This window comes from Vidua macroura, chromosome 3 (assembly GCF_024509145.1).
Source record: "Vidua macroura isolate BioBank_ID:100142 chromosome 3, ASM2450914v1, whole genome shotgun sequence".
Taxonomy (NCBI): Eukaryota; Metazoa; Chordata; class Aves; order Passeriformes; family Viduidae; genus Vidua; species Vidua macroura.
In genome coordinates, this window is record NC_071573.1 from 13,370,620 (window position 1) to 13,398,380 (window position 27,761).

General features: G+C 39.6%; 1 protein-coding gene across 3 annotated transcripts; it reads right to left on the reverse strand.

The window, feature by feature from the left end:
* Positions 1–509: 509 nt before the first annotated feature.
* On the reverse strand, positions 510–27,761 carry CDC42EP3 (CDC42 effector protein 3). 3 transcript variants are annotated; one of them, XM_053973028.1, is made up of 3 exons: positions 27,181–27,344; positions 22,407–22,549; positions 510–2,614 (listed from the first exon to the last, which is right to left on the reverse strand). In XM_053973028.1, the coding sequence occupies exon 3, from the start codon at positions 2,332–2,334 to the stop codon at positions 1,573–1,575; it is 762 nt and encodes a 253-aa protein (XP_053829003.1). In that variant the 5' UTR covers positions 2,335–2,614; positions 22,407–22,549; positions 27,181–27,344; the 3' UTR covers positions 510–1,572. The 3 variants fall into 3 exon arrangements, with proteins under 3 accessions (XP_053829003.1, XP_053829004.1, XP_053829002.1); XM_053973029.1 differs by lacking the exons at positions 22,407–22,549; positions 27,181–27,344 and adding an exon at positions 27,709–27,761; XM_053973027.1 differs by lacking the exon at positions 22,407–22,549.

Consider the following 27,761-nt stretch of genomic DNA (forward strand, 5'->3'; position numbering starts at 1 on the left):
GGAGACTGTGCATTAATGAGACATGCAGCTACAATAACAGATGTGTTTAACAGGGGTAAAGATTGTGTTCCTAAAACATGCTGAAGGAACATTATTATTTGGCATTGATTCCCTAGAAATTTTAAGGATAAATGATATATACTAAATAATTCATGATGTACATGTTCTTATAGGAAGATACAGATAAATAAAGTTATCTAATGAAGAACAGTCTACAAACTGTGTTGGGATTTCCAGTGAAATCTACTGGAACTCTGCCATTAACTTCACTGGGCTCAAAGTATTACTCTCTTATCTCCCATTACTTTAAATCAGTATATATATTCCAGAGGGTCCTATCTGCTTGGAGTTTGCCCTTAAAACCTCAGGAAATAAACTGGAGAAATCAACTGAATTAAGTCAGAATTGATTTGCCCGTTGGTCTCATATTTCTACAACTAGTCTGTTTCTTTATAGCAGAAAAAAAAACTTTGTGTTTTGGTGAGGCTGTGTAGTGAATCACAAAGACATAGCGATTTAAAGGGGTTTTTATTGTATTGCACAAGGTATTTATGCAATCCATGTAGGTACTGTATTGAAGGATCCACATTTCGCAAACATTGGCTGTTGCTGCACACATCACTAGCATTGTGAATAACCAGTGCCTTCTTCAAAAAGTAAAATAACCAGTTGCAAGTTTAAGCATGTTGTGGAAATAAATGAAGAAAAAAGCAAGGACTTTTACTACATATTTCTCTTCAAACACACAAATATACAATTTTCAGAAGAGCACCAATAATGCCAAGCAAGTATTTTGATGAGATACCGTATGTGTAGGCAGTAAAAAGCCAATATGCACACAGAAAATATATTTCAACTTTTAAAATAATTTAACCATAATATCTTGCATGTGTCACCTGTTTACAATACAACATTTCATATACAATGTCAGGCCCAAGTCTCAACATGTGTAAATTTGTGCATACTCATTTAAAGCAGCTGAGACTCTGGACCAGGTTATTCAAGCTGAAAAAGCCTTCAAACTGTTCACATTTAAATTCAGAGTGGTAGTATAAGACCAAGAAAGTAGTTATGGTGAATTTATAACAGAAATGGTACTATGGAAAATGAAGAAAAACACTATAAAACCCTCAAACACAAGGTTCTAGAAAGAGGCCTACACATAAAGTGATATTGTAATAATTTATAAAAGCGAATAATTGGTATCAGTCTCCTTTCTGACATTAAGAGATTCTCACATATTCAGAAGCCTGTAGAAGTGAACTAAGCAAATGTCACAGTCAGTATCATCCTCAAACGCTGTTTCTTAAGTTTCTGATCATTAATACTGGTACTTAGAAACATTTTATATTTGCTGAAACTGATTAGTAAAGTTTACCTTCCTGATATGAGAATTTAGTGTAATAAAAATCATGAAAAACAATAGGTAAAAAAATAGTATTTTAAGAATATTTTTAGAAAACTCATCATACAATTGCAAATACAGCTGACTTTTAAGCATCTGCTTTTGAACTGTGGTCTTTTGTTTGTTTTTAAGTGAATCACTTATAAAGAAGCGAGGCAGTACCAGTTCTAAGATTTATTCTTGTCCATTACATTGAGGACCTCATCCAAAAGTGAGGGCCCCAAGTCAAGTTGTAATGAGAGAAGAGAGCCTGCAAGATCTGAAAGGGATTCTTCTGACTTTGTCTTGGTTAGTTCACATGAAAGCTGACTGTCATCCAGTAAATCAACTGTTTGCCAATCAGTGCATCGTTCAGAAAAGCTGGATGAGTGACTGTCACTACCGTTAGTAAAATGTGAAGAAGAACCATTTTGCTCCCATATGTCATCTTTGTATGTTTCTTCATCCTCCATCTCTTTACCTTTCTCCTGCAGTTTTTCTTCTATTACTGGCTCACAGCTAAGCCTAGGATTTCTGGATGACCTGATGGATTCTTGCTTTGAATTAAATGTCACCGGTGACAATAAAGGCAATGTAAGGGCTTGAGAACCCCCAATGGCAGGAAGGGAAATAGCATTTTTGAGCACTGGTGATGGAGTTTCTGTAAACATGGATTCAGAAGTGCTGTTTGCCCTTAAGAATTCATTGTGGATACCAGACTGGCTAACTCTGGTTTCACCTTCATTTCCAGGCAACAGCTCATAGTTGCCTTGCAAAAATGAGATGTCTCCGAAAACATCATGCTGTCCTTCTTTTCCAATGTGTATGGTGTGACGAAAATCTCCAAGTGGAGGACTGATCATATCAGGAGATAAAATATCCCTTAGTTTGAATTTCTTCCCTTTCTTATTGTTAGCAGCTTTCAAGTAGATAGGTGTCTTGGCTGGCATCTTGCTTGTAGTTTCTGAGAGAAGTAGTTAAAAAAAAAAAAATGTTAGGGAAGGAGAAGCCTCTTACAAAGCCAGTTCTTCTCAGAAGACCTTCAGTGTTAGCAATTTTACATCATCATCTTGAACCACTCTTGCACACCAAGTCTTATTCTTCTGATACAGAGAACTGTGGAGTATGTGAAGGTAAATGTCTCCCACATCAGCTCTTCTCAAGGTAGAGCACACGTTTTGGCGTCAGGTACCAACCAAATGCCCTGCTACTTCCTCAGCTTGAGAAAACCTGCATGGGATACAAAATCAGGTTATCATTAACTTATTTTTCATGGTTCATTCAGTCTTGTTTTTTACCAAACCCCAAAATTAGTAATGGTACTGACAGTTCCAGCCTGCAGATTAGCTTAATGATGTTGCTTCCCTTCATTTGGCAGGATAAAAGAGTTCAAATTAACAAGGGCTACCTAACCTTTCTCTGACTCCATAGCTTTTTTTGAAGTCAGACTTTTTAGACACAGTTGCTGAGCACAATTCATTTGACAACTATCACTATCTCAAACTTTCTTCTCCTTATCGTGGCATCCAAAATGCTGACCTTTAAGAGCACATGCAGAAGCACATTTATAACATTCAACAACACTAAGTTTTTGGTAGATCCAGGAAGACTGACAGAGTCATTTAGAAAACCATTTTGGATATGGAGTACACTCCCTTGATTTAGATAACTGGGTAATCAGATTAGCTTTCAGATACTTCCAATTAGTGCTGAACACTCACAAACTGTAACCAATAACATTTCCAGTAATTGTGCCCATTTAAACAGATAGTTTTAGGAACTAGAAAAAAGAGCTGTTCCACATCTTTACATTTTGTTAGGAACATCCAAACGCACATGCTTTAGAGGAGATTGATTCTTGTGGCTATATTCTTTAGGCTACATGAATTCTTCATAGCAATTAGTTATAGACTAGCTCACAAATTATGCAGACCACGAGGCCTGCAGTGATTTAGAGTGCAACCAGTTTTAACAGTCTTTGCAAACCATGTTGTCCTACTAGGGTGTGGTCTTTGAAAGGCCTGATAGAGCTAACAAGGTCTAACAGACTATTAAGTCAACAAGGTATTGAAAAACACTCTTTTTTAATACTTTAATGGTATATTTCTTCCTTATAGTGCCAGTTCCTAACCCTTGGACACTGTCAGAATTAATGCATTTTTTCCTCGTGGACATTTCTGAACATTCTTCATGCACCACAGATCACCCCCTCTCCTCAGAGTACTCATCTGCAAATCTGTCACCCTTTGTCCATCACCCCCTCCACTCTACAAAGGAGATTACAGCTTTTACACAGCAAGACTATTCTCTACCATAAGAGGAAGAAAGCTGGCTGTAACAAGGGCTACTTTTGCTGCCTTTTACTCATGCCCTGGCTAGGTTTTTCCTTCACCAAATTAAGCCCAGTACAAGAATCACCAGGTTTAAAACTTAGCACTGAATGGCTACACACCCAAGTTGTCAAGAAGCATTTAAGCATTTTAACAGATCCTTTAACCACAGTAATTAATTCCTACAGTTGGGTACTTAACTCTGCATCACAAGGGGAGCTGGGAGTCTAGCCAGGTCAGTGCTTTGTTTTTTTGATTCCCACCAGGTATCTACTGTACTTTGATAATGTTGAAGAGCGCTCCCCTACAAAACATGTCAGATGTAAACAGCTTAAAGTTAAAATACAAAATAACTTCAATAATTTATGAGGGCATTTTATACTTTTAAGATCAATTTTGAAAATACAATTGATTGCATCAATCAATTAAAAGCACTTCAAAGCTCCCTTATACACAACAGAATTCATTAGGATCTACAATATACTAGGAGATTCACATTACTCCATAACAGTACTGCAAGATACAAAAGTAACTCCTAAATAAGATCTCTATGTGTGCCATCTGCAATGGGAACAGAACTGATTAGACAAATCAACCTTGCAGTTTTAAAGTCTAAAATTCACTGCATTGCTTTCCCCATTTTATCACTCTGCCCAAGCAAACCCATTTAACTAAACAAAATGACCTCAACTCTACAGAGAAGACTATTAGCAAACAGAGATGAATGGTGAGGTGGCTTTACAGTTATCTTGTGGACTCAGCTCTATCTCACTTCCTAGAAATAACAGGCCAAATTATCTCTGATTTTAATCTCTCATTCTATAAGGTCTTTTAATTCGAATCAATGACAATGCAATGACAATGTGGTCCAAAGACATGCCTGTTGGTCACTAGTTTAAAAATGAAAGACAAATGGTAGTTCATTCAAAGCTTTCATGGCTTCCACCACTTAGGATCTGTATCAAAACCCAGTATCAACAAACTCCACAGGGAGGTTTAAAAAAAACCTGAAGGACACAATGAAACATCTGAACATCAGGAAATACTAAAAAGAAAATAACTCCTAGTATAAATCGGCCATTTTGACATACAAGAAAAGTACTGTATTTTATTTAGCTCATAGCTCAGGGGGAAAAAAATACAAAAACTCTGAAAGCAGCACAAACTTTTGGATATTCAAATCTCCTTTAGTTCTTGCACTACTAGAGAGCCCCAGTAAGGGGCAGTGTAAAACCACACTACCTGAGATGATGCTGCAAGAGACTCCACTATCAAGAATTATAAACCCTCTCTATACAGCAGTCCCTTTAATTGTGAAGGCCTTGTCTTCCATTTGGCCAGTGCAAGAGGCTTTACATTTGAAGGGAAGAAATTTCACAATTACATGCTTAGTGCAAGCACCATTTTCTCTGCTGAAAACAAAGGCTACTCTTACTGCATATTTCAATACCCACAGTATTGGAAATCTGCAAACTACACCTTTTAAATAAAAGGGCTCCCTTCTCAATGGACAGGCCTTCCATGTACAACATAACAAAGCTTCAGAGCAATTTTGTTTCTGCATACCTATTGTCTTTGTCAACTACTGCCTAAAGGAGCACAGATTTTTAGCTACTTCAAACAAATAAATCTGGAAATATTCACTAAGTCTACAATACTATTTTTATTCATACTTAATTTACAATTAAATAAAGAAGAACCCATATAAACAGTTAACATATAGCATATATATATATACACACACAGATAGATAGATAGATAGTTATTTTAGTAAAAAAAAAAAAATATAAATCAAACTTTGGCAAATGAAGAAAAACCTAACAAGACTAAGCTTCCAGCTCAAATCCTAGAAGACAAAAAAAAAAAATTAGTCCACAAAATTTTCACAAGAATCTTAGCACCTTAACACACTTCCTGCACTCAACAAGATTTAATGGAATCTCAAGTGCACATGGGCTAAGAGAAGGGACACAACACAATGCAGTTTTGATATCAGGCTACACAATAAATTTCTCCTTGTCTTAAAATGAGACCTTTTTTAGATCTTACTGCTAAAAGAGTCTCTTTTTTGACTAACTTCAGCTCAGTAACTAAGTGATTGTATAGCTAAATTGGAAAGCTGAATGACAAATTACCAGAAAACCAGAAGTCTGCAATCCTGGACTGCCAGCCTACAGTGGAAGACCTTAATTTAAGAGAAAAACAACATGAAAGGGTTTTCATTCCAGTTTAAAAGATACCCCCTGTCCTAACAAGGTCCAAGTATGAGCCAAACCAGAGGAATTTCAGCCCAGTGAAAATTAAACTTTTAGTCTGGCTGTAGTGCTTGCTCATTTTCATTCCTATCACTTTACACTCTCGTATAAGTATTTTGCTTGGTAACAAAGACTAATATTTTTAGAGGTGCTTCTCAATCCGCCTTCTATCCACTCTGCAATCATCACCTTCCACACAGCTCAAAGTTTTCCATGGATGCCTTAGCTTATTCCACGGTCCATTTTAGAAAGACAGACTATCAGCAAATATCTCAACAGCTAAGCTTGAAAAGCCAGAGACAAATAAGGGTCAAGGTGCAACCTTTTATTTGTGCATGCATCCCAAGAGACCTAGATCCTTTAGCAAAGAAATTAGAGAAAGAAACCACATTTTCACAGAGCAGAGCCAGAAGCAACTGTGTATGCTGGGAATCCTACAGGCTTTCTACAGGGCAATCCCTTGCAAAGGCTCTGCCTTACATACCACTGACTAGAAGCACATGAAACTCAGAGAAAGGCCTTTCCAAAGCATAATTTAAAATATAATTGAATTACCTTGTGGAGCAAGTCAGTAAGAGAAAACTGAGTCTGTACATTATCTCAATATCCAAATGAAAGCACAGTAATATAGCAAAAGACAGACACAAACTACGCAACAAGCAGCTGCAACTTTTCTACATGATGAATTATCTGCAAGCATAGAAGAATTAGACTTTAGGGCTTCATTTTAGGTTTTAGCTATCAGTAGCTTTCAGCAGTACAAACTCTTAAGAACATCCTGGTCAATGCTGTTACTTTCACTATGTCTGAAACAGCATCAAGTGTAAAACACATTTTTACTGCTTTTATAACATGGGCCTGAAGTCATGCAGTTACAGTTCCTGAATGCTAATGAAACACATCCTCAGTTAACTAAGTCCTCAGATACAAGAAAACCATGAGATGATGCACCACAGAGCTTACCTCTTGTGTTTCTGGAGACTCAGGTGTCCTTATCAACCACCAAGCTCTGAATACAAGAGGCCACAAGTCTATCCACTTCTAGACCAGGCCACCAGCTCTCCACTTATAAAGCCACTACCTTCTAAATAGCTTAAACCATATCAAGTGCTAACACTTCTCCCTCCAGACTGTTTATCTAAATTTACATTTTTTATAAGAGGCACAGCCTTTGAATTCATCTGTCTTAAGGTCAACTTCCCTTGATCAGGTTAGAAGTCCTTGTCTCCTTTGCTTCTCCTTTCATCAAAGCATTGGCACCTTCCTGATTAAAGCTATGGATTTAATTACTTTATAAAAACAATCAGGCTAAATGCACTTCAGTTTAACTAATTTTCTCAACTGCAGTCAGCTGACTCGCCTGGATCAAGTCTTACCTATTTCACTGTGTTATCACGTACATTATTTAGAAAATGAAGAAAAAAAAAATCCCAAATAATTCCCACAGCTACAGAAGCACAGGTCAAGAGAGGACCCAACTCTATGCTGCAGTTGATTCATTTCTGCATTGCCCTGAAGACAGAGATGCCATGTGCTATCTGTGAAGGTGTTTGTCCACCCTTCTCTTAAAATTCCCCATACATGCAGACTACATGAATTAATTTACTTCACAGAGGTCAGTTACCAGAGAATATGAACCTAAAGTGTTCCCTGTTCCAATCTGTGTCCTGATTAATATAATAAATTATTTTATCTATTCTAGCTGTGGAAAAAAATTTTTAAAAAATCACATAAGGATATATTTTTACTTCCCTTGTTATAAAACAAATTTTTCCACATAAACCAAAGACAAATAGTACACCAGCTGTGAGTCCACTTGAAGAAGGGTCAACTGCCACTAAGTGTAAGCACAGACAGGGACAGGCTGCATACAGCATCTTTCTCTCCAGGTATCTTCCATTTCTCCAGCACCCTCCTGTTTTCCCCCCCTCCCTAAAACCTAGGTTCACAAACAAAGGAAAAACAAGTTCTTGATTTTTAATTATTGACTCATTTAACTCTTGCCACCCTGCTTAGCACTCTTTCAAACAGATCGACCTTGTGTAAATAATGTTAACCAAACCAGGAAACACTTTCAACTAATTTTAAACCATTAAAGTACTCATATATTATATGTAAATGAATGAAGTAATTAATCTATTTAAGAGTTTTTATTTTAGCTTGCAAGAAAAAGAAACTAAGAAGAGTAAACTTGATTTGGGCGGAAGAAAAAAAAAAAAAGGTCTAATTTGAGGAAATGGCCTCAGTCTCCAGTTATTATTTTGTTCTTTACCAGTCTGAGATTACAAATGCCCTTTATCAACCAGAAACCTTCATCCTTGTTAAGGTACTTGAACACTAACCAAGTTGTTTCTCGGTCATCCTTTTTGAACAAAGTGAACAGGCGAAATTCCTCATGTGGCAATAATGGGGGAATAATTTTAAGCCTTCTGGGGTCTCTCCCCCTCTCTCTTTTGAGCCACCTCCAATTTTTCAACATTGTTTTCCAAGCAGATCAGAATTAGCGACAATATTGCAATCCCAACAGCATATATGAAGATAAAAATCACTTCTTTCTTTCCATCACCACTGCCTTGTTTATAAACGAGATCATACTTCTGCTCTTATTCTCACCCTCTTACAACAGGAATTTTCCTGTATTTACTGGGTAGAATTATATTACAAACCATTTAAGAATTCTTGTGCTGGCATAACAAAAACCAGTTCTCCAAGCAGAATAAACTATACTGGAAAAAGTAGAATTTTTTATCCTTGCTTTTTATTGGTTCAGAGTAGGCATCTCCATTTTATTTTTTTTTAGGATCAATATACAAACATATTAATTTAATCAATGAATTTTGGCAGCACAGCCAAAACTGTGCCAGAGCACAGTGGCAGTGCTCATATTACACTGTTTGTCCAGTAAGACTCTACTCCTTTCCTTGGGGTGGGGGGGGGGGAATGGGACGAAAAAGCACTCCAAGTTATCATTCTCCAGTAAATAAACTGGATTTACATTCTCTAGGATAAAAAGCAATGCCATACTTTAGAAAGAGAGAGAAACATTTTATTTTAATGTGCTCAAGCTGTGAATCCATAAATCAGTTGAGCTTTCTCTATCTCCTTCACCAATACACTTCTTCACCAATACCCATCACCTCCAAACTTGTACTACAACAATTTTGTACTTATTTGCAAGATGCTCATAAAAATACTAGGCAACCCATACTGTATAAATAGATCTCTGCACTGTATGAGTAGAAATAAATCCCTTTGATGCTGACTTATTTTTGTCATTTACTCTGAGATTCTAAATGTTTTTAATATATGCTTTGTTAACACTGTAGAGGACTAACATTTTTAAAATCTGGTTGTGATGCAATAAATAAATGCCTTACACAGTCTGTTTTTGCAACTGTGCTTATGACCACTCATTAGACTATTTTAAATAGCTCTTTTTTATCAAGCAATTTTTTTTACCTTTCAGCAGGTTGAATCACAGCTTGCTTTCAGCTTTGAAAAGTTAGCATCTTTTCTAGAACAATAAAAACCTTATTTTCTTTTCTCCTCCAGAGACAGGGATTTAATGGGCTCACTGTATTCATGTTCAGCTTCATGGACTGAAATAGGTCCCTCTTTACTACTTTCTCCTTAGCTTTGTTGGCTAGTACATTCATACATACATTTAATACCATATAGTTCATTGGCTTCCAAAAACTGGATGAGCACAAGCCCGTGCAGATCTAGGCAGAGGTGCATGTCAGTACAAGCACTAATGCAGCCAGCCATGGTGAGGTTGTGGGTGAGGTTATGCTACGTCAAGCAGACTGCACGCTGAAGCACAGTCACACGTCTCCTCCTACAAAGTCACACACCAGATGAGCAAATAGCTGGGTACCATAAACCCATAAGCCACAAGATGGACAGGCTTAAAAACTTGTCCATTGGTTCCCTTCAGTCATAGGGAAAAACAGGAAATGGGACAAAAAAATAACCCCTACAACCTGAGCCAATGTGCCACCTAAAAGCCTGGCAAATTGCCCTGGTTGAAATCTCAACTGTCCCCTGTGATGTCAGCCAGCACTCAGATCAGTGTAAATGGATTAGGAATCCACACTCCACACCCTTTGTGATTCTGAGCAGGTTAGCATAGATGGCTTTCTCTTTTGACACAGAGGGTGTAGTTCCTCAGCCCAACTCTGCTCTCAAAGCCGGATTAAAACGTTCCCACCTTGGATTCCTCACTCATCATTGCTGGTTCCTCGTTCTGCACTGCAGTTCCTTGTACCCTTCACAGGCAGACAGACCTACAAGTCGCACTTCAAACTGGTCACAGCCGCAGTTCTCTCCACTGACTCAGTTTACAGGACAGGCTTAGTAACAGCTGCAGCTGCCCGACGGCAGTGCTTCAAGAGAGTTCAAGCCCAATATAACTTGCTGTCAGAAAGGCATTCTCTCCTTCCCCCCTACTGTGTGCACACACTTGACCCCTTACAGGCCAGTTCAGCACACAAGGTGAAAACTAACTAGGAAAGGGGTCTAAAATCACAAGGCTTGGCATAAGACTGCTACTTTCTGCTGTAAAAAGTCCTTTCAATAGCTAAACTATCTCTTGAGACACCACTCTTAGAAAGCAAGGAGTTGTGGGAGAAGGGCCACGCAATCCTTAACCATCTCTTCCGCAAGGAAAAATGTCCATGGAGTTACATCCAGACTTTATGCACTCCTGATGCAAAAATGGCTTTGTATCTCCAGTTGTTTCTGCCTTAGGGTTCCCAAGACTGCTGTCATACTGAAATTAAGTTTTTTCTAACTTTATATATTCATACTATTTTTGGAAAAGACCCTTAGTTTAAAATTTCCGTAATTGCTAGCTACTGACAAAAGGCAATCTAAAATATGAGGATCCTGCAAGGTTTCAAGAAAAAAAACCCCTACCCTGAACTCCTGACCTCCAATTCTCAAATATGCTTCATCTCTAAGTCAAATACTCCTTATCATCTCCTTGAAACACACAAGTGACATAGGCATATCACAATCACCAGTTCTATTATTCATTTTTCAGAGTGTTTAAATAAGTATTGACCATCTTTAAGTGGCTGATAAACTAGTTTTAAAACAAACTTGAAAGCCAGAGAGCCCTCTCTGGGCTAAGCAAAGACTAACAATGAGGTAGAGATATACAGCTACAGAAAAATCTAAAGTTGCACAGGACTTATTTTTTTATTACATAGAAGAAGGATGAATCTTGTGCTCTGTTGCAGTTCTGCCTCCTTCAGAGAGTTGAATGGTCATCAAGATGAGAGCAAAGTTGATGGCATTGGGGTGGATAGAAGAAAGGAAACGCTTCAACAGATTAAAAAAAATCTTCACTGAGTTACTTTTTCGTCCAACTCATGCCCTCTTTAAAAAATCGGGCTGAAATCACAGAGTAAATAGGGCTTCTAAAATTTTGTTATCTATGTTCAGTTTCAAGGGTATTGTTAGTACAGCTAAAGTAGCTGGTTTATCACCCTTACATGAAACAAAGGGAAAACCCAGAAATAACATCTTCACGGTGAGTTTATACTCTACTTCTAACAAAACAACTCCACTATTTGAAGGCACCATTTGAGCAGAGGTAAGAATCTGGAAGAATAAGTGACAACTGGAAGACATGTCATATGCTGGTGCTGCTCTGCAGCATGTCAGTGACACCTGCAACATGCCCCAGCTGACAGGGATGCACCACTCTGGACAGCAGTGCAGGGATCCCCACTTCCTCCCAAGACATTTGGTTCTCATACCTTGAGTTGCTTGTAGTGAACTGATCAGACTTCTTTTTTTCTGGAATATATCAAGTAATATCAGGGTGAATTCACTCTTTATGCCAATAGTCATATTTCACATACTGCCCTTAAAACCTGTCAGAGCAAATGAGGCTAATTTGAAAGAAATTCATATACTCAGCACTTGTAAAGAGGTGTGCTGTCTGAATATTCAGAGTGCACAGTGGCAATTCGGTGCTAAAGCTAGTTTACTGATTAGCAGCTGGTATTTCTTTCAAACTCTAAATCCCATGTATTTAATTAAACTGTCCAAAATATTGTTGTCTCAAATCCCACTAAAGCCATCTTCTCAACACTCAGGGTTTACATCAGCCAGCACTCAGCACCTATCTTTCCATTATTGTAGCCATATTTCAAAAGATAAGTACGGATCGAAGACAAAGCTTAAGCCAAATGTTGAATGAGATGACAGTCCTTGTATAGACTGGGCTTCGAGCTTTCATGTGCAGGCAACATGAGAGGACAAGTAAATGGGTCAGGGAAGCATGTTGTATCCAGTGAAGCCAAGCAGACCCAGTGTACTGCAAGTCAAGTCCTGTCTGTCTTTACAAACTTCTGGAAAAGCATTTTGCAGACCTTCGTTTTCTCTCAGCTCTCTGCAGAGGCTCCTGCTTAGAGCTTTGCCTTGAGACCGCAAGAGAACATAAATCTCTCTGTTCAAAGGTCAATATTTCAAAGTGCTCCAAAATGGAAGTTTTGTTTTCAGAAGTAGTGTCAAGGGAAGGCATATTGGCGACAAAAAGAAAACTTCTAATGGGCAGTCACATTAGGGTAATGTAATCATGAGTCATGCTCCTCACCCATTTCCTGACTAGGGCTGTGCATGATCAAAAGAAAGCCAGCCACAGCAATGCTGCCGCTCGTTAATGTTAGCCGGCCTGAAAGGATTACAAATTACCAGAAAACAAACTCATTGCAGAGCATCCTATTTAAAGCCTGACATAAATCGACACTGACAAACACAGTGGCGTAACATCAACATAAACAACTTGCCTCGCAATCAACTTGCGAGAAACAAGTCACAACTTTTATTTCTCCTACCCGAACCAACCCCCTCACACACCTTTAAAACACTGTAAATCCTTGGGAGGATGCCTAACGAGAGGGAGGGGAATGTCTAGTTGCTAGTTAGTATCTAAAGAAAGGCAAGATGCAAGGACCTTTTGGAGAGGATCACACCGAACTCAGACTGCCGTTAAAACAACTACCACCTCCCCAAAAAGGCTGTAAAAGAACACACAAATGGGACAAAGCACGAATTGGGGTTAAATGTCTCCCATCTTATAAGAAAAGCACTGCATGAGGCAATTTCTGTCTCTGTGTTCCGTCCTGTTGATCATCCTGAGTGAAGCGTGTGCTTAATGATGCAAATTGCTGTTCATTTGTATAAGGATTTCTTCAGCAGAAAACAGATTTCAGAACCTTGCTGGGACCTCGGTCACATTTAATTTGTTCCAAAACCCACATTAATGAAAACCCCAAAATTAATCAGATATTTCAACTGAAACTAGGCTAGACATTAGGTAACAGATGCCAACACCCAACTGCACCTCTCTGCAGCCCTCACAGGCCAGATAGAATCATAGAATCATTCAGGTTGGAAAAGACCTTTAAGATCATCAAGTCAACGAGACAACTCCTTTCCCTCCCTCCTACCTCAGAAGCAGAGCTAGGAGCCCACATTTGCAGGTCCCTTTCACTCCTTTACAAATGTCAAGTACGTGCTAAACATGCTCCTCAGCACCAGTTACTGTGTTCCTTATGGTACTTCCAACAAGGGAGATCAAAGAGGAGAGAGATTCTGAAGTTGACCATTACACACATAATCCATTGTCAAAACCACTGTCCATAGAGTTAAGACTGATCAACTGTGGCATTCCACTCTGATACTGAAGAGACCTACACCAGGTCTAACAGCCAAATTCAACCCAAATTTAGCAACTGTCTTTCTAGTAATGCCTCAGCTCACGGTTTAGTAATCTCAACCTTTTGCTCCTCAAATTAAACAGAGTACCGGGGGACGACAGGTGGGAGAAGCAAAGCGTTACACAAGGCAAAAGTCAAGTTTAGGTCTGACTAAACCAATACCAGCTAAGTGTACTGAGCCTATACTTTATCTAGGTTGCAGTAATTACTTGAGAGTAGCTGGTTCTGAAACAGAGCACACACACATATACCAAGGCTTTATATTGCATTGTGACACTTGCTGCTGGACTGTTAAAGCTCTGTTCATCTTGTTCATACAACTTCAGCAGTTGAAATGAGGTTGCAGCAATCCCTTTGGGCATGGATGCACCTTGGTATTGACCAAGAATGAGCTGTTACCACATGCTGCAAGTCCTTCATGTACCAATTTATACAACTGGTATGGAAAGCAGTGGTGTGTAGGCAGAAAAATAAACGAACATGATTCTGGGACCTACTTTCCCATGTAAAGGGCATATTTATTTACTTAATCCTCTAACAAGTAGGTAAGATGAAATGTTACCTTTACTGCAGGCTATTTAAAGCAAATTTCTAATGCTTCTTGCAAGCTCCAGGGAGTCAAAATTCAAGCCATGGGAGGAGCACTATATGTGGTTTACTATCCTTCAAAAATTTAAGAAAAGATGACATGTTTTAGAGTCCAGGGCACACAGCTACAGTGCTGAAAAAAACTTCTGCTGGGGGAGAAGGGAAATCAAGCAAAATAAAACACAACAACACCAAAAGAAACAACACCAACTCAGAAAATAAAAGCAATCTAAAGATGGTCAGAAACCAACCCACCTAAGTAAGTGGACAGGTATTCCTGATTTTCTTATTGTCGGCAAAGGAAGAGAAACTCAATTTCCTTGTCCTGAGCACAAATCCAAACCATATCCAGCAAAAAAACCCCACAACATATAATACTCTAACAATACATTAGGATTAATTTAAGGCACAGTGTGGGCCTCTCCTCCTGTCCATATGTTTTTTTTAAGAGAGATAGCATCTGTGGAAACACAGGCAAGGAACAAACTATAATTCCCTGAATTACACAACAGCAGAGACCGTATGCTCAAGAAGTTTAAGAGGGAACTTGCATCCAAGTAGGGCATCAACATCTCAGTGCTGCTGCTTCAGTACTGGACCAGAAAAAATGACTGGATAATGTAGGGCCTGTTCCACAGACTCTGTGGGAAGGAAGAGAAATACCATAACCAAAAGACTCTGAAACAGTCCCAGCAAAAGACATGTACAGTAACTTCTAAAAGGAAAGTATCACCCAAGTGGCATTCCTTCTTTCCCTCTGTACATGTCTGCTAACCTGGATGCACCAGAGGTATGCTCCTTCTGGCTGCAGAAGCAGTGGGCAGCATACCTGGGCTTCTTCCTTGGAGCCCAAGGAAATCCTTACTGGAGGAAAGTATTAAATAGTTCACCAACAGCTACTAAGGCCAATGTAAAAAGTAGTTCAGCAACACCCCTATTGCTATAGCCATAGGCTTCCTAAAGTAAACCACATCCTTGAGTAAAATGGGATTTTGTTGATGTTTTGTTTGTTCCCTCAGAACACAGGACTAAATAGGGTTCATCCTACAATAATTCAAATTAAATATATATCTTAAACAAAAATCCAGCCATGGATACTGCTGTTAAACTTCTGCTATTCCTGGAAAGACTATAACCCATTCACTTGAGAGGACAAAAATGGGAAGAGACAATTTAGCATGGGAAAAGGAAAAAGGCACAAACAACAATGAAAAAAAAATCTGCACCTAGTCAGTAAACTAAAACTCTCCAAGTACAACACATTAGCAGCCTGCAGGAAAACAGTTAATTTTTTATAGTCACCAGGTTCCCAGATTAATGGCCCTGATTGAGTTCACACCTCCCAAAGTGAGTGTTTCAAACTGTCTGAAACAAGGCAGGCAATTTCACTCAGGGTGCCAAGAGGCTGAAAGAGCATTGCATCTTAAAGCAAAATCTCAAACTTCAAAAACAAAAAAATTTGAATACCTGAAAAATCCGCAGACTCTTGCATTTGGACTATTGCGTTCCTAGTGACTTATTACCCAACAGACAAACTGAGTGCTGTTTTAGAACTTGATTAAGGTTAAGGTTAATAAATAATAAAACTCCCTTAATACCTCTTGCTAGTTACCTTTCTTATGCAGAAGATATAGAACATTTTTTTACTTGTTTTATCAGACACTAAAATATTCTTCTTGAGCTTCTCACTGAAATTCTGTAATTTCCTATGTACCTGGAAATAGCCATTTTCTCCTGGGTCAAACACTTTGCTAATAGCTTTAAAAACAACTAAGATAACTTTTTGAGTCGCTAGTTTACATCTTTTCTCTTTCAACAGTAATTGAATTGGTATAATTATTAGAGGCTATACTGCAAACCAGATCAGAATCAAAACTCTTGCTTTACTAAATAGATTACAAGGTACAAAACTGGTACATCAGCAATGGAAGGACAACTTGCAATATATACAGGTCTTCTTTCAGCCCAATACATCCACTGAAAACCACAAATATTCTTTTTTTTTTCCTGTCACGGGATCTCAGATCAATTATGAGCTCTTCCACAGCAGCTTAACACACCTGATTTCATAGGAGTTGCTCTCCATTTGCAGGCCCTAAAAGGGAGTGCCACTCCCAAGTCAGACTAATGATACAAAGAAAGGTTGTATTTTTTTTCCTATGGACATGTGGAGTTGTATGAATTTTCTGCTCAACAGGACATGCAGCCTGCATTACCAATGAGTGCTCTTTAAACTCTTTGCCTTCAATTGATCCATTTCAGTTTGAGAACTACCTTAAGTTGATCTGCACTGGAAGACTTAGAATCAAGGGTTAGATAATGAAATTGAGGGATAGGTAAGAGTGACCTTGATGAACTATGTCCTGATTTCAGCTGGGATAAAGTTTTATCCTGGTAGTTGGTACAGTGTTGTGCTGTATTTCAGATTTAGGGTGAGAATAATGTTGATAACACACTGATGTTTTAGATGTTGCTAAGCAGTGTTTACATTAAGGCAAAGATTCTTCAGCTTCTCACCCTATCAGTGAGTAGGCTGAGGAGCACAAGAAGAGAGGTGACATGGCCAGGACAGCTGATCCCCACTGTCCAAAGGGATGTCCCACAGCATATGGTATCAGGGTCAGTATACAAACTAGGGGGAAAAGTGGCCATGGGCCACCGCTCAGGAATTGGCTGGGCATTGGTCAGCAGGTGGTGAGCAATTGCACTGTGCACCCCTTGTTTTGTACATTCTAATTATTTTATGATTATCCCTTCCTCTTCTGTCCCATTAAGCTGTCTTTATCTCAATCTATTAATTTTACCTTCCCCCCCCCCCCCCACCCCCCGCCATATCCCACTGGGTGAGGAAGGAGTGAGCAAGCACAGCTGTATTGTGTTCAGTGACCTGTCAGGTTAAACCACCTCAAGCTGGTACCTGAACACCAGCAAGCCACTTGAGTTTTAACAGCAGCCCAAGTCATGTACTCAAGATTAAAATGGAAGACTAAATCACAAAGGCCACAGTTTCAGGAAGGAAGGTTGTGCTCAAAAACAGAAGTAAGAGGTCAGAAGAGTTAACCAGGCTGAACTTCATCCTCTTGAATTCTAGTCATAAGAGGGTAGTGCAATTCCCTGTTGCATGAGAGGGCACTGAAAGAAGAGGGCTAGTAATTCTGTATTTGGCCATCATCATGTCCAGTTCCTGTAGCCACAAATCCAAGAGGATATCATAAAACAAAAAAAAGTTCCAGCAGAGCCACAAGACTAACATTATCACTTACATTTCATAGAAGCATAGAAACATTAAAGTTGGAAAAGACCTTTAAGATCATGAAGTCCAACTATCTAGCTTCAGTTTGCTAGACTGAAGCTAGTCAAAGCAAGTACAAAGGAAAACAGACATTTTTGGAACAGCAAGATCAATTTACTCAGGCTTAAGGTAGATTTCTCTGATATTTCAATCTTTGTTAATTTTTTTGTTTGTTTTTTTAGGAAAATACTATTATCTAATTCAAACAATTCAGGCTGAGCCAGGAGTCATACAGACAAAAAACTGGGTAACAATTCAGAAAAGGCCTACAACTTGTCATAAGACAAGTTCCCAGTGGTCTGGTCTGACTTTTATCATTCAAGATATGAACAGTATTTTCCCCTAAATTCATGACATTTCTCTTAAGAAGTATTTGGAAAAGTATTTTTATCTCAGTAAAGCCACACTACATTTTTAGAGCCTTTCCATCCACAGATTGTGTTTCTTTGACCATCAAGATGATTATGAAGGTTGAAAGGACAAATCTCCTGTAAGTTATCAAAACTGTTGTGTTTAGAAAGTTCTCATCTTTCAGCACAAAACAGAAAGAAAAAAAATAAGTAGATCTATGTGCTGGACACTACTTGAAATCCTACATGGAGAACCAAATAAATTCTGTCCTGTCAAATCACCATTAACAGTTTGAGATCTGGAAGCTTTAAAAGCTGTTCCTCCCTGAACACTCTGCAAGCAGAAGGGCACCCATTTCACAGCAACTTAGCCTCTTCAAAACAAGCAAGAAAAACTCCAAGTTTTAAAGTACAACTGTCCAAAAGGGGGTATCTAAGATCCATGACCAAGTGAAATCCATGTCCAGCTACAGAGACTAAATTTTGAAGAAAAGCACAATTAAAAAAAAATTATACGCGGCTTCATTCACTTTTACTAGGGAAAAAAAGGATCACACAGTTCTTGAATTTGAAAATACAACTGTAGCTTCTTTTCAAGTCACATCTCCTATATATTGTTACTACTGCAAAACTTGACTTTGGGACCATATTTGTACTTTCAGGATACTTATCCCAAAAACTTTGGGATTTGGAAAGCCCAGTAACTACCACCAACTACCTCAGCAGATGGATTGAAAGAACACACTGAATCAGAACACCTGAAAAATCATCTGGTACCATTTCAGTCATGGACCTTATATGTATACATAGACAGCTGCTCCTACTTCTGCAGATACCACTTTTATTACAGAAAGAATGCACACAATTTCTCAGATGATGCCTTTTTAACACATCCACCTACACTTCAGCTGTCTTGAAAGCTTCCATTTTAAGGCTTATTTTCAGAGTTGTTTGTCAGTATCTGACACCGCCATTCAACATTTTCTATCCTCTTCTGCAGCCATCTGTATGTGTTTGTTTATTGGGAGGACTAGAAGGAGGTGGGAGAATTTTAACCAAAGTTTTTAAACTGTTTCTCTAATGAGATAAAACAAAATTATCTAATTCTACTCCGCAGCTGTACCATAATGTCCTTTACTCCTACAGATACGCAAACCATCAAAATCCACAATACTGCTAAGAGGTTCTGGCACTTCTGTACTTTTAAATGTGCCTTTTCCTGTCATTCTGAATTACCAGGATAGGCAATGTCAAGGCGTTAAAGTGTATAATTTTTTATAAGATTCAGTAGCTTTGGAGTCTAACACCTAGAATCAGATAACCATCAACCCAAATTCAGATCAGTGCTGGAACCTCTGCATATGAAGCAGGCATGTAGAACTAGGAGATGGAAGACACTAGATGTGGGTAAGGGATTAAAGTTTATTCACAGATGCAAGGAACAAAGACATTTACACAGGCTTGATGCAGGAAAATTGGCTGGAATTTAGCAACAGGAATAATTTGTATATTTAGATTGTTCATTTGGCCATTGAAGCCTGCTTCTTTCCTTGCAGATTTTTCAGTTACATGCAGATTATATATCTGTATTTTCAGAGATTACTTGGATACACTTAAAGATTTACACTTGAATGGATATACTGTTCATACCAAATGCAATGTCAAAAAGTTTCCAACTTCTGTGTTGTTGCTTCATTAGATAACATTTCCGTTATTTCCTCCTATACAGCTGTCAGAGCATCTCCCAGTAATCAAAATGTTATACCATGCCTCAAAATACCTTATTTACAATTTTTATTTCTCTGCCAAGGTAGAGGCATGGTTGTACTGTCAAGGCAAAATAACTACTGCAACTAACAGTGAAATTAATTCTCAGACAGAAATGTGAAAAACGTCCGCAGCATAAATTACATGATTGTTCAGGACTTCCATTTAGATAGGCAGGTTTTATTTTTGTCCTCACAAATTATTTAGGAACCTACAGATTAATAACCTTCTCAGATTCTTGCTATTGTAACTTTTTTTCTTTGGGACGAGAAGTATGCATTTTTAAGAGAGCTCTACAGTCCACTGCTATCAAATGGATTACTTTGTTGTCCTTGCTGTTGACCTCAGGGGATTTTATCTGAAAGACTCCAGAGGCTGAGATAGGTATTCATACTGCCTGAAGATACACAAAGAGAAAACCAGAAGAAATACAGCCTCTCTTTCCACTAAAATCATAGCAAGCAAGTGGGGAGGGACATGCAAAACAGAGCAGCAGCCATACAAATTACTGGTCTGCTCAGTCCACTATCTTTGTTCCTAACAACAGATTCTCTATTCAGTCTTGAAGACTTCTGTGTGCCACTGATTATTTTGCATGTGACTAATAAGAAACAAGTTAAGCAGAAATGGTAACAGCAATAAGCAAATCTTTGCATTTAAGTTTTTCATCAAACTGACTAGATGCTACCCCTGCCTTCTAGGCAGGATGACCAAACTGAGCAGTGAATTACTACAAATTTGTATTACTGCAGCATCACACCCCTAACCACAAGCCAGGTATCTAGTATATTAAGAATTACACACACATAAAATGAAAGCAATTAAATCTCACAGAAGACAGTTCTTCAGCTGTTGTGTCTTTTGGGGCAAGAAATACCAACAGAATTGTAGCTGCTGTGAACATCACCTTCCTCCTATTTCACCCTTCCACTCCAACTCTGGACTGAAGCAAAGTATAATCCTGTATGCCATATATGCAACCTATGCATGGACCTGCTACTCCATTCTTTACTTCTGTATTCCCATCTGGTTTTCAAACAGAAGAGACCCCCAGATGCATTACATTTTACCCTCTTATGAACCATGGTTATTATTCCAAGGTTACCTGCTACAGGAGCCATGAGCAAGCAAAGAACCAGCCTAAACTTGTTCAAGAGCAGTAGTCTATGGCATCTGGAGCAGAAACGTGAGCTGCATCTGACATGCAGGACAATTAAGGGCACTACTCCTTCCTTGTCCCTCTTTCATTCACAGTGTAGTTCTCCTAGTGTTCAAGCCTTCCTTAAATTGGGCTAATCCCTAAGTATTTGTAGGAGCAATGTATCCTTAAAAGGGAAATGCCAAAGACTACATAGCCACAAACCATCCTCCAGATGAATAGAGTCAAATAATGGAAAAGCAAAAGAAAAGTGCCTTTGGAAGGACCACAGTGCTGAGGAGAAATGGCATGGCTGGCCTTTACATGTCATAACAAAAGGCAGAACCTGCATCTTCTTTTCTCTTCACCCTCACTGCGGCATGTGCAACTTCCGGTTTCAAGGATGCTTTTGTTTTTATTCTTTGTGGTTACAGAAACATTTACTCTCAAAGAACCAATGAGTCACATTAATGCTTCAAATGACATGGACCTCATAAAATTTCAACTGATTAGGCTATCATTTGAAATCTGAACATGAGAATACTGATCTAACCATCCTCTGGAAACAAATTTTAACCAAACTGAAATGATGCTTTAGTTCCCAAAAGACAGTTTAGAAAATAATCCAAAAATAAATACAAAAAAAAATTATATTGATGGCCATTCCCCTGTAGAATTTCATTAAAAGCAGTGGCAAGTGTGCCTTAAAAAGATCCTGTCACAATGAGGACAAGATATTTATGGTGTGCATCTTCAGCACAGCAAAGGGGAAAGAAAACACAAACCAAAACATTCACCTTGGATATTCACCAAAACTGCACTGCATCTTGAACTAATCTGTGCTTCAGTTTCAGATCTAATTTACCCAATCTCACAAATAAACAGAATTTAACTAAATCAAAATATGCACTGAACCATAGTAACTGAGGTGAAAAAGTAAAGTTAGAGATTTCTAAAAAATATGTAGACCTTCATGAAAAAAATGTAAGTAAACATACACAATTCAGGCTTTACTTAGGTAGGACTGGAAATACACATAAGAAAGAATAAAGAATGGAACTTATTTCTGATCAAAATATCTTGATGGATAAAATTTAAAAGGTTAGATTTAGGAAGCATTAGAACAAAGAACATTTTAAAAATTGTTCTGATGTCATAAATGATTTTTAAGGTTTGAAATTACTGAAATATTGATTTTTTTGGTAGAATTTAAAAGCTTTCTGAATGAGAAGAGTCCATAAGTGCCGTCATATATTTCTTGGAAATATAAAGGAAATATGAGAAAAATAAAGTGCAAGAATATAAATATGGAGCGATAGTCCCCCAACAACACCGGCATTATACTCCTGTACATCACTTGGTACTAGTGCATCACTCAAGTACTAAAAAAAATACCCCCACAAAAAACTCTGTCTACTACACAGCAAGTGACCTACAGTTTGAGAATACTACCTTCTTATAAAGAGCTTAAAGAATTTTACTCGAAGAGGAGAAACAGAGAAAGTATTTATCAAAGCAAAAAGATCCATTAGCCTCTCCTTCATTAAGATTTATTATTCGTGCTCTTACAGGGATTAGGATTTCTCCTGATGAAGATGGTGACTGAGAGCTCTGCTGGCTAAGGAGCGGATTTCACAACCTCTTTGCAGAAAGGCTTCAGAGATGCTGACTGGTAGCAGCAAAGCACCTTTGATCTTCCTTGCAGAGTATCACTGAAAATTATAAACCCCATAATTAGAAATATCATATGTAGAGCACTAAGGTTACAAGCTCAAAGAACACAAAGTTAGAAAATCCCAAGTTTACATTATTTGTGGAATCATTATTTGATTCCTTCATCATCTGCACCACCCAAAACAACTATGACAGAGCAGGGGCTTCAGCTTTAGCTCAGAATTTCTAACAGATCCTCTTTTTGCTCACCTAATTCACTCCACATACTACATAAGGCAAGGGGGCTATGAAAAATAACACGACCTTAATGCACTTTTATATATATATCACCATTTTCTACAGGCTTTTGCCAACTTATGGCTACTTGCTTTTGCCAGAACAACAGGCTTTATGGTTTTGGGTTTGCTTGACTTGAATGTTATACTGTACCTATTTCTTCGGGGGGGGGGGGGGGGGGGGGGAAGGAAACTTCAGACTAACCATTTGCTTTTATTTACTATTTTTATGATAGTGCCTAATATTCATAAAGAAAAAAAATCCCACTTTGGAATGAAGACTCAACACCTGTTTCCTTTGTTTAAGGCACAACACAAATCCTCAGCTACATATAAAGTTTCTATTGCAAAATAGTGAGAAATGGACTTGAAACACCTGGTATTTCAAAGGGATGGAAAAAAAATACGCCAAGCCCTACATTTTAGATCTTCCAAGCAAAGATATGAAGTAGTATTTATTTTTAGAAAGTTCTTACAGATGACTGAAAAAAATTAATTGCCATGTAAATGCACCTAAAGAAGCTTGCAGACCTGATTAAGCAAGTCATACCCAGTCTCAGCTTGTCATCAGCTCTTGTATCTCTACAGAAGGTCAGCTGCTGTTTACATGTAATCACAGAAAAGTTCACTTAGCTCGTTCAGAATGAGACCCAGCACAAAAACTCGCAGTATCAGTCCATTTAATTTCTTATCTAACATGTTCCCCGTTGACCTTTATGATAGAAATCAAAGCAGTGTATCAGATTTGGTGAGCTTTTCTCTATTATTCCGTGCAAGTAAAAACAGCATGAACACAACATTTACATAGTTAAGTTGTATGTTGTTGCTTTACCACACACAGTGGGGGCTGAAACCCTTAATGTGGCTCCCTGGCATTCATGAGATACTAGGTCATCAAGTTTTAAGAGTATTGCAACATTCGCTAATTTCAAAGATAAGAATAACTGTAATTCAAATTACTTGTGCTAAATATACATTTCAGTAAAATGGTCTTGCATTAAAAGTACTAAGATCATGACGATACAATTTAGTATTAGCATTCAAAAACGACTCTCACATTTTCAGAGTTTTAGGCACTAAAAGTGCTACTTGTCTGTAGGCTCGGCCTGTAAATGGCCTGCAAATGGCCTACCTTTCTTCTTTAAAAAACAGAAGCACAACACAAAAAGGAGCAAAATAGATTCAGCAGTTCACTAGCCTCTCAAAAGAAAAATCTCACAGTTACAAAGATTATTGACTAACTGTGCTCTTGTAGACTTGACTAGTGGTAAAACCATAAGACAAATATTTGTGTCTATACTTGAGTATTTATTCCACAAATATCAATGAAATTAAGTAAGGGTATAAATACATCTTGTCACCCTGGCCAACTCTGTCCTCTTGTAATCATCCCATTTTATCTTGGCAGCGTGCTTCCTGAGGCTTGACTGGGTCTTGATTTAACCCTTGAACTATGAGGAAGTTAGTCTTGTCAGCCAGTTCCAGCTGCTCCCATCAGACTCACCTTCCCAGCAGTCACCATGCTGGATCAACATCGTTGCTCAATAACATTAGGAATGTTAATTATGAGTGTAAATACAGAACATTGTAAAATATTGTAAGTAATGCTTATCTGCATGAATGTGTCAACCAGAAATCTTTCTTATTTTAACACAGCACTAGAAGTATGTCTCTTCTTTAGCATGAGCTTTACTTGAGCTCATGAGTAGTTGCACCTTATTCTGCCATCCTGCTTCACACTTCACACAGGATGTACTGAACTCGGCAGAAGAGCCAGGACTCTGCTCTCACTGCTCCACCCAGATACATCCTCTAGCACCCCCGAGGCGCTTTCACTGCCTAGTAACCCGTCTGCTTCTTAGAGAGAGGAAATCATTTAAAACAGCCCTCTACCCAACAGCCGAACACAATTCTTCCCACATCCTCGTTTAAGTTCAGATTTCAGGTTATTAGGGAAATTCACCTTGCTATCACACAAACAAACAAACAACACCTTCAGCCAACTGCCTTCTCTGTAAGCACTGCACTCATGGAAATACTGCGGCTTTTAAGTACAGACCACCCAATTAGTTCAGTTTTACCACTGGGGGAAGGAGAGTTCTCCATGAGATGGTTCAGCTCTTGAGAAAATATATTTACTCTGATATGATCATAAGAGAAAAAAAGAAAAAAGAAGTGATGGTTTTATTATTTTGTTTCCAAAAAGTAAAATTTGCATGCAGGAGAGTGAAAGCCTGTAGTGGTTTACATCATTATGAAAAGCCAAACAGGCATCAGGTGACCTGATCCACAGCAATTCTGTTAACTAGGATGATGAAGAGGAGGAAGAATTGGTCAGAGAGCATTGCTGAGCCCCTGGGACACACATGGTCTCACTGGCAAGAAGTAAAGGAGAACCTGATGGCAAATTCTGCATAGCAGAAAGATTTTTTTTTTTTAATGCAAGTTCCCTTTTCTCCCCCAAACTATTTGTAAAACCTTGGGCAGAGGACCAGAATTTCTTCTAGAAGAAGCCATCTAGGTCAGAAGACTATAAACCAAAGCAGCCTCCCTAATTATGAAAAGCTGAGAGCAAAGCATGTTCTGCCATGAACCATGGCTTTTGTTGGTTACAGTAAAGCTGATACAAGTGGTTTGGAACAGTTTTAGATGCCTCTTTCAAGTCAAATGTGACATGTAGCCACAGCAGTGAAAGAGGGATGGTGCAGACCCACGCTGCCGTTGCCTCAGGGAAAGAGTGGCTCCGGGCTGCCTCTTAGGTGATATCCATCTCTTTTCTAAAATTCACCCGGGCCACCTCCTGGTGATTCAGGCTAGCTTTACCAGTCACAGAAGAGGGGCAGAGGTAGTTTCTGCAGCCTGGTTTTTACTTCTGTGGATGTACAAGGTGCTCCCTAAACAACAGTAACTGTGATTACCTTTAAGGAGAAGATAAGCCCTATTGTTTCCTTCCCAGATACCGCTGACTTATGCTGAGGCCAGGAAAAATCATTCCCTTCCGTACTATCATACTGACCAAAGAACCTGCTCAGTTCCTCTCCTTCGCATGCTGTAATGCAAAACAAATGTTCAAAGCAAGGAGTGCCTCGAACATAGGAGTTTTCTCTTGCTTTTCTGAATGTTTCTGCTGAAAGATTATTTGTAACATACCACAGAGTGCAAGTAAATCTTACTGCTAATGCTAAAAAAGGCTGAAGCCTTTCAGTACAAGACACTTTAAAAATAAATCCTTGCAACAGTAATCACCTGCTGATACATGCTTTTATGTTTAGCCAGCTGCCAAGATGCCACATCTGTCACTTCTTGCTTCCAGAAATGCGCTTTCCTTTTCTGTAGGGAACGAGAAAATTCTGCTTCTGGAATTGCGCTGAGTATCATGATGCCTTTTTTGGTATCTCTGTCATTCCTCTAAACATCTGAGCCATGGCACATGGATTACAAGATTTCTGGTAGTGTGTATCTAAAGAATTGTTCAGCTTTAGATTTTCATACCTTAAACCTTCTGATTTTTTTCATCTACATTTTCCTGAACAATGTTACATCCTTACAACCTATATATAGGTGAAATTAATGGTCTATGCATGAGTCCTTGCCTCTCCCCCCAGATAATTTTCAAAGGAAAGTAAGAGATCAGGATCGTATTTGTTACATTAAACATTTCATAATAAGCCTTCTTCCTATTTTTAAAACCTAGCAACAATCTACAGTGACGCAAGTCCTAAATTAATTGCTTCCTCTATTTTGGTCTCTTTTAAATTTCAACTGAAAATAAATCAAGTCCTTTCTATTATCTACAGCCCTGATTTCTTCATCAGCAGCCCAACTCAAATTCTCAAATTTGACTTCCCGACTTGAACTCTTAGCTCGACAACCAGCATCACGCCGGGTACTGACTTGCCCCCAGAGCGGTGCTTGCCCTCGGTCCAGCCGCAGCCGGGCAGGGAGCAGCGCACTCAATACACGGCTACTCTCAGCCCCACGCAGGAAGGCGCGGCGCAAGGAGACACACCGCACAAAAAGGAGCGCAGCCTGTTTCGGGGGGGATGTAGGCTGGGTATGCCTTCTGCCTCCAAGGCAAGGGCATAAAATCAGGCATGCCAAAATACACTGGGATGGAAATTTAAAGCGATACAGGGGCGAATTTCAGTAATGTAGAAACACTCCGAGTCGTTCTAAGCGATAGCTCGGGCATGAACCTCCCGAGCAGCCAAACAAGATCATTAACGGGTACTCTCTCTGGCTACCCTGAAATGCGTACCCTCCCTCCCAGCCCCCCGAGCGGGCGCGCTGCGGCCCCGCCGCCGCTCCGCAGGTCAGGAGGGGCAGTGCCGCGTCCCGGTCGCGCAGCCCGGCGGTGGCGGCCCTCCCGCTCCGCGCCCCGCTCCCCAACTTACGGCGCTGCCGCTGATCCCGCGCCGCTCCTCCCTCCCGAGCTATCTCCCTCCCGCCGGTGCGGAGCCGGGAGGGCAGCGAGGCCGCCCCTCCGCGACTCGGGCCGAGCGCGGCACCTGCGAGCGTCTGTCAGTGCGCGGGCGGCGGCTCCCCGTGTGCCGGGGGCGCGGCGCGGGGCCGCGGGCGGCGAGCGGCTGCCGCGGGGAGGCGGCGCTGCCGGCGGCGCTGCGGGCGGGGAGGGAGGGCTGCAGGGAAATCCTGGCACCGCGGAGCACCGGCGGGGAGGCGGGCAGGGAGGCTGGGAATAACCACAATAACAATAAAGGGCTCCCCCCACCACCTTTTTTTTTGAGCTATTTTGCGGGGGTGGGGGCGTTGCGGGCAGTCCGGGAGGGCCTCCGTACACCCTGATAGTGTCCCGGTGAAGCCCTCGGGTGGGCAACCCCCTTCCCCCTGTCCCCCGAGCACGGTCAGCTCCGAGGTGTGCTTTAAAGCTAATGATTTTTCACCCAAACCCTCTCGCCCCTCACCTCTTCGGCGCCCCGATCCGTCAGGAGTGAGGCTCAGTCCTCTCTCCGCCCGC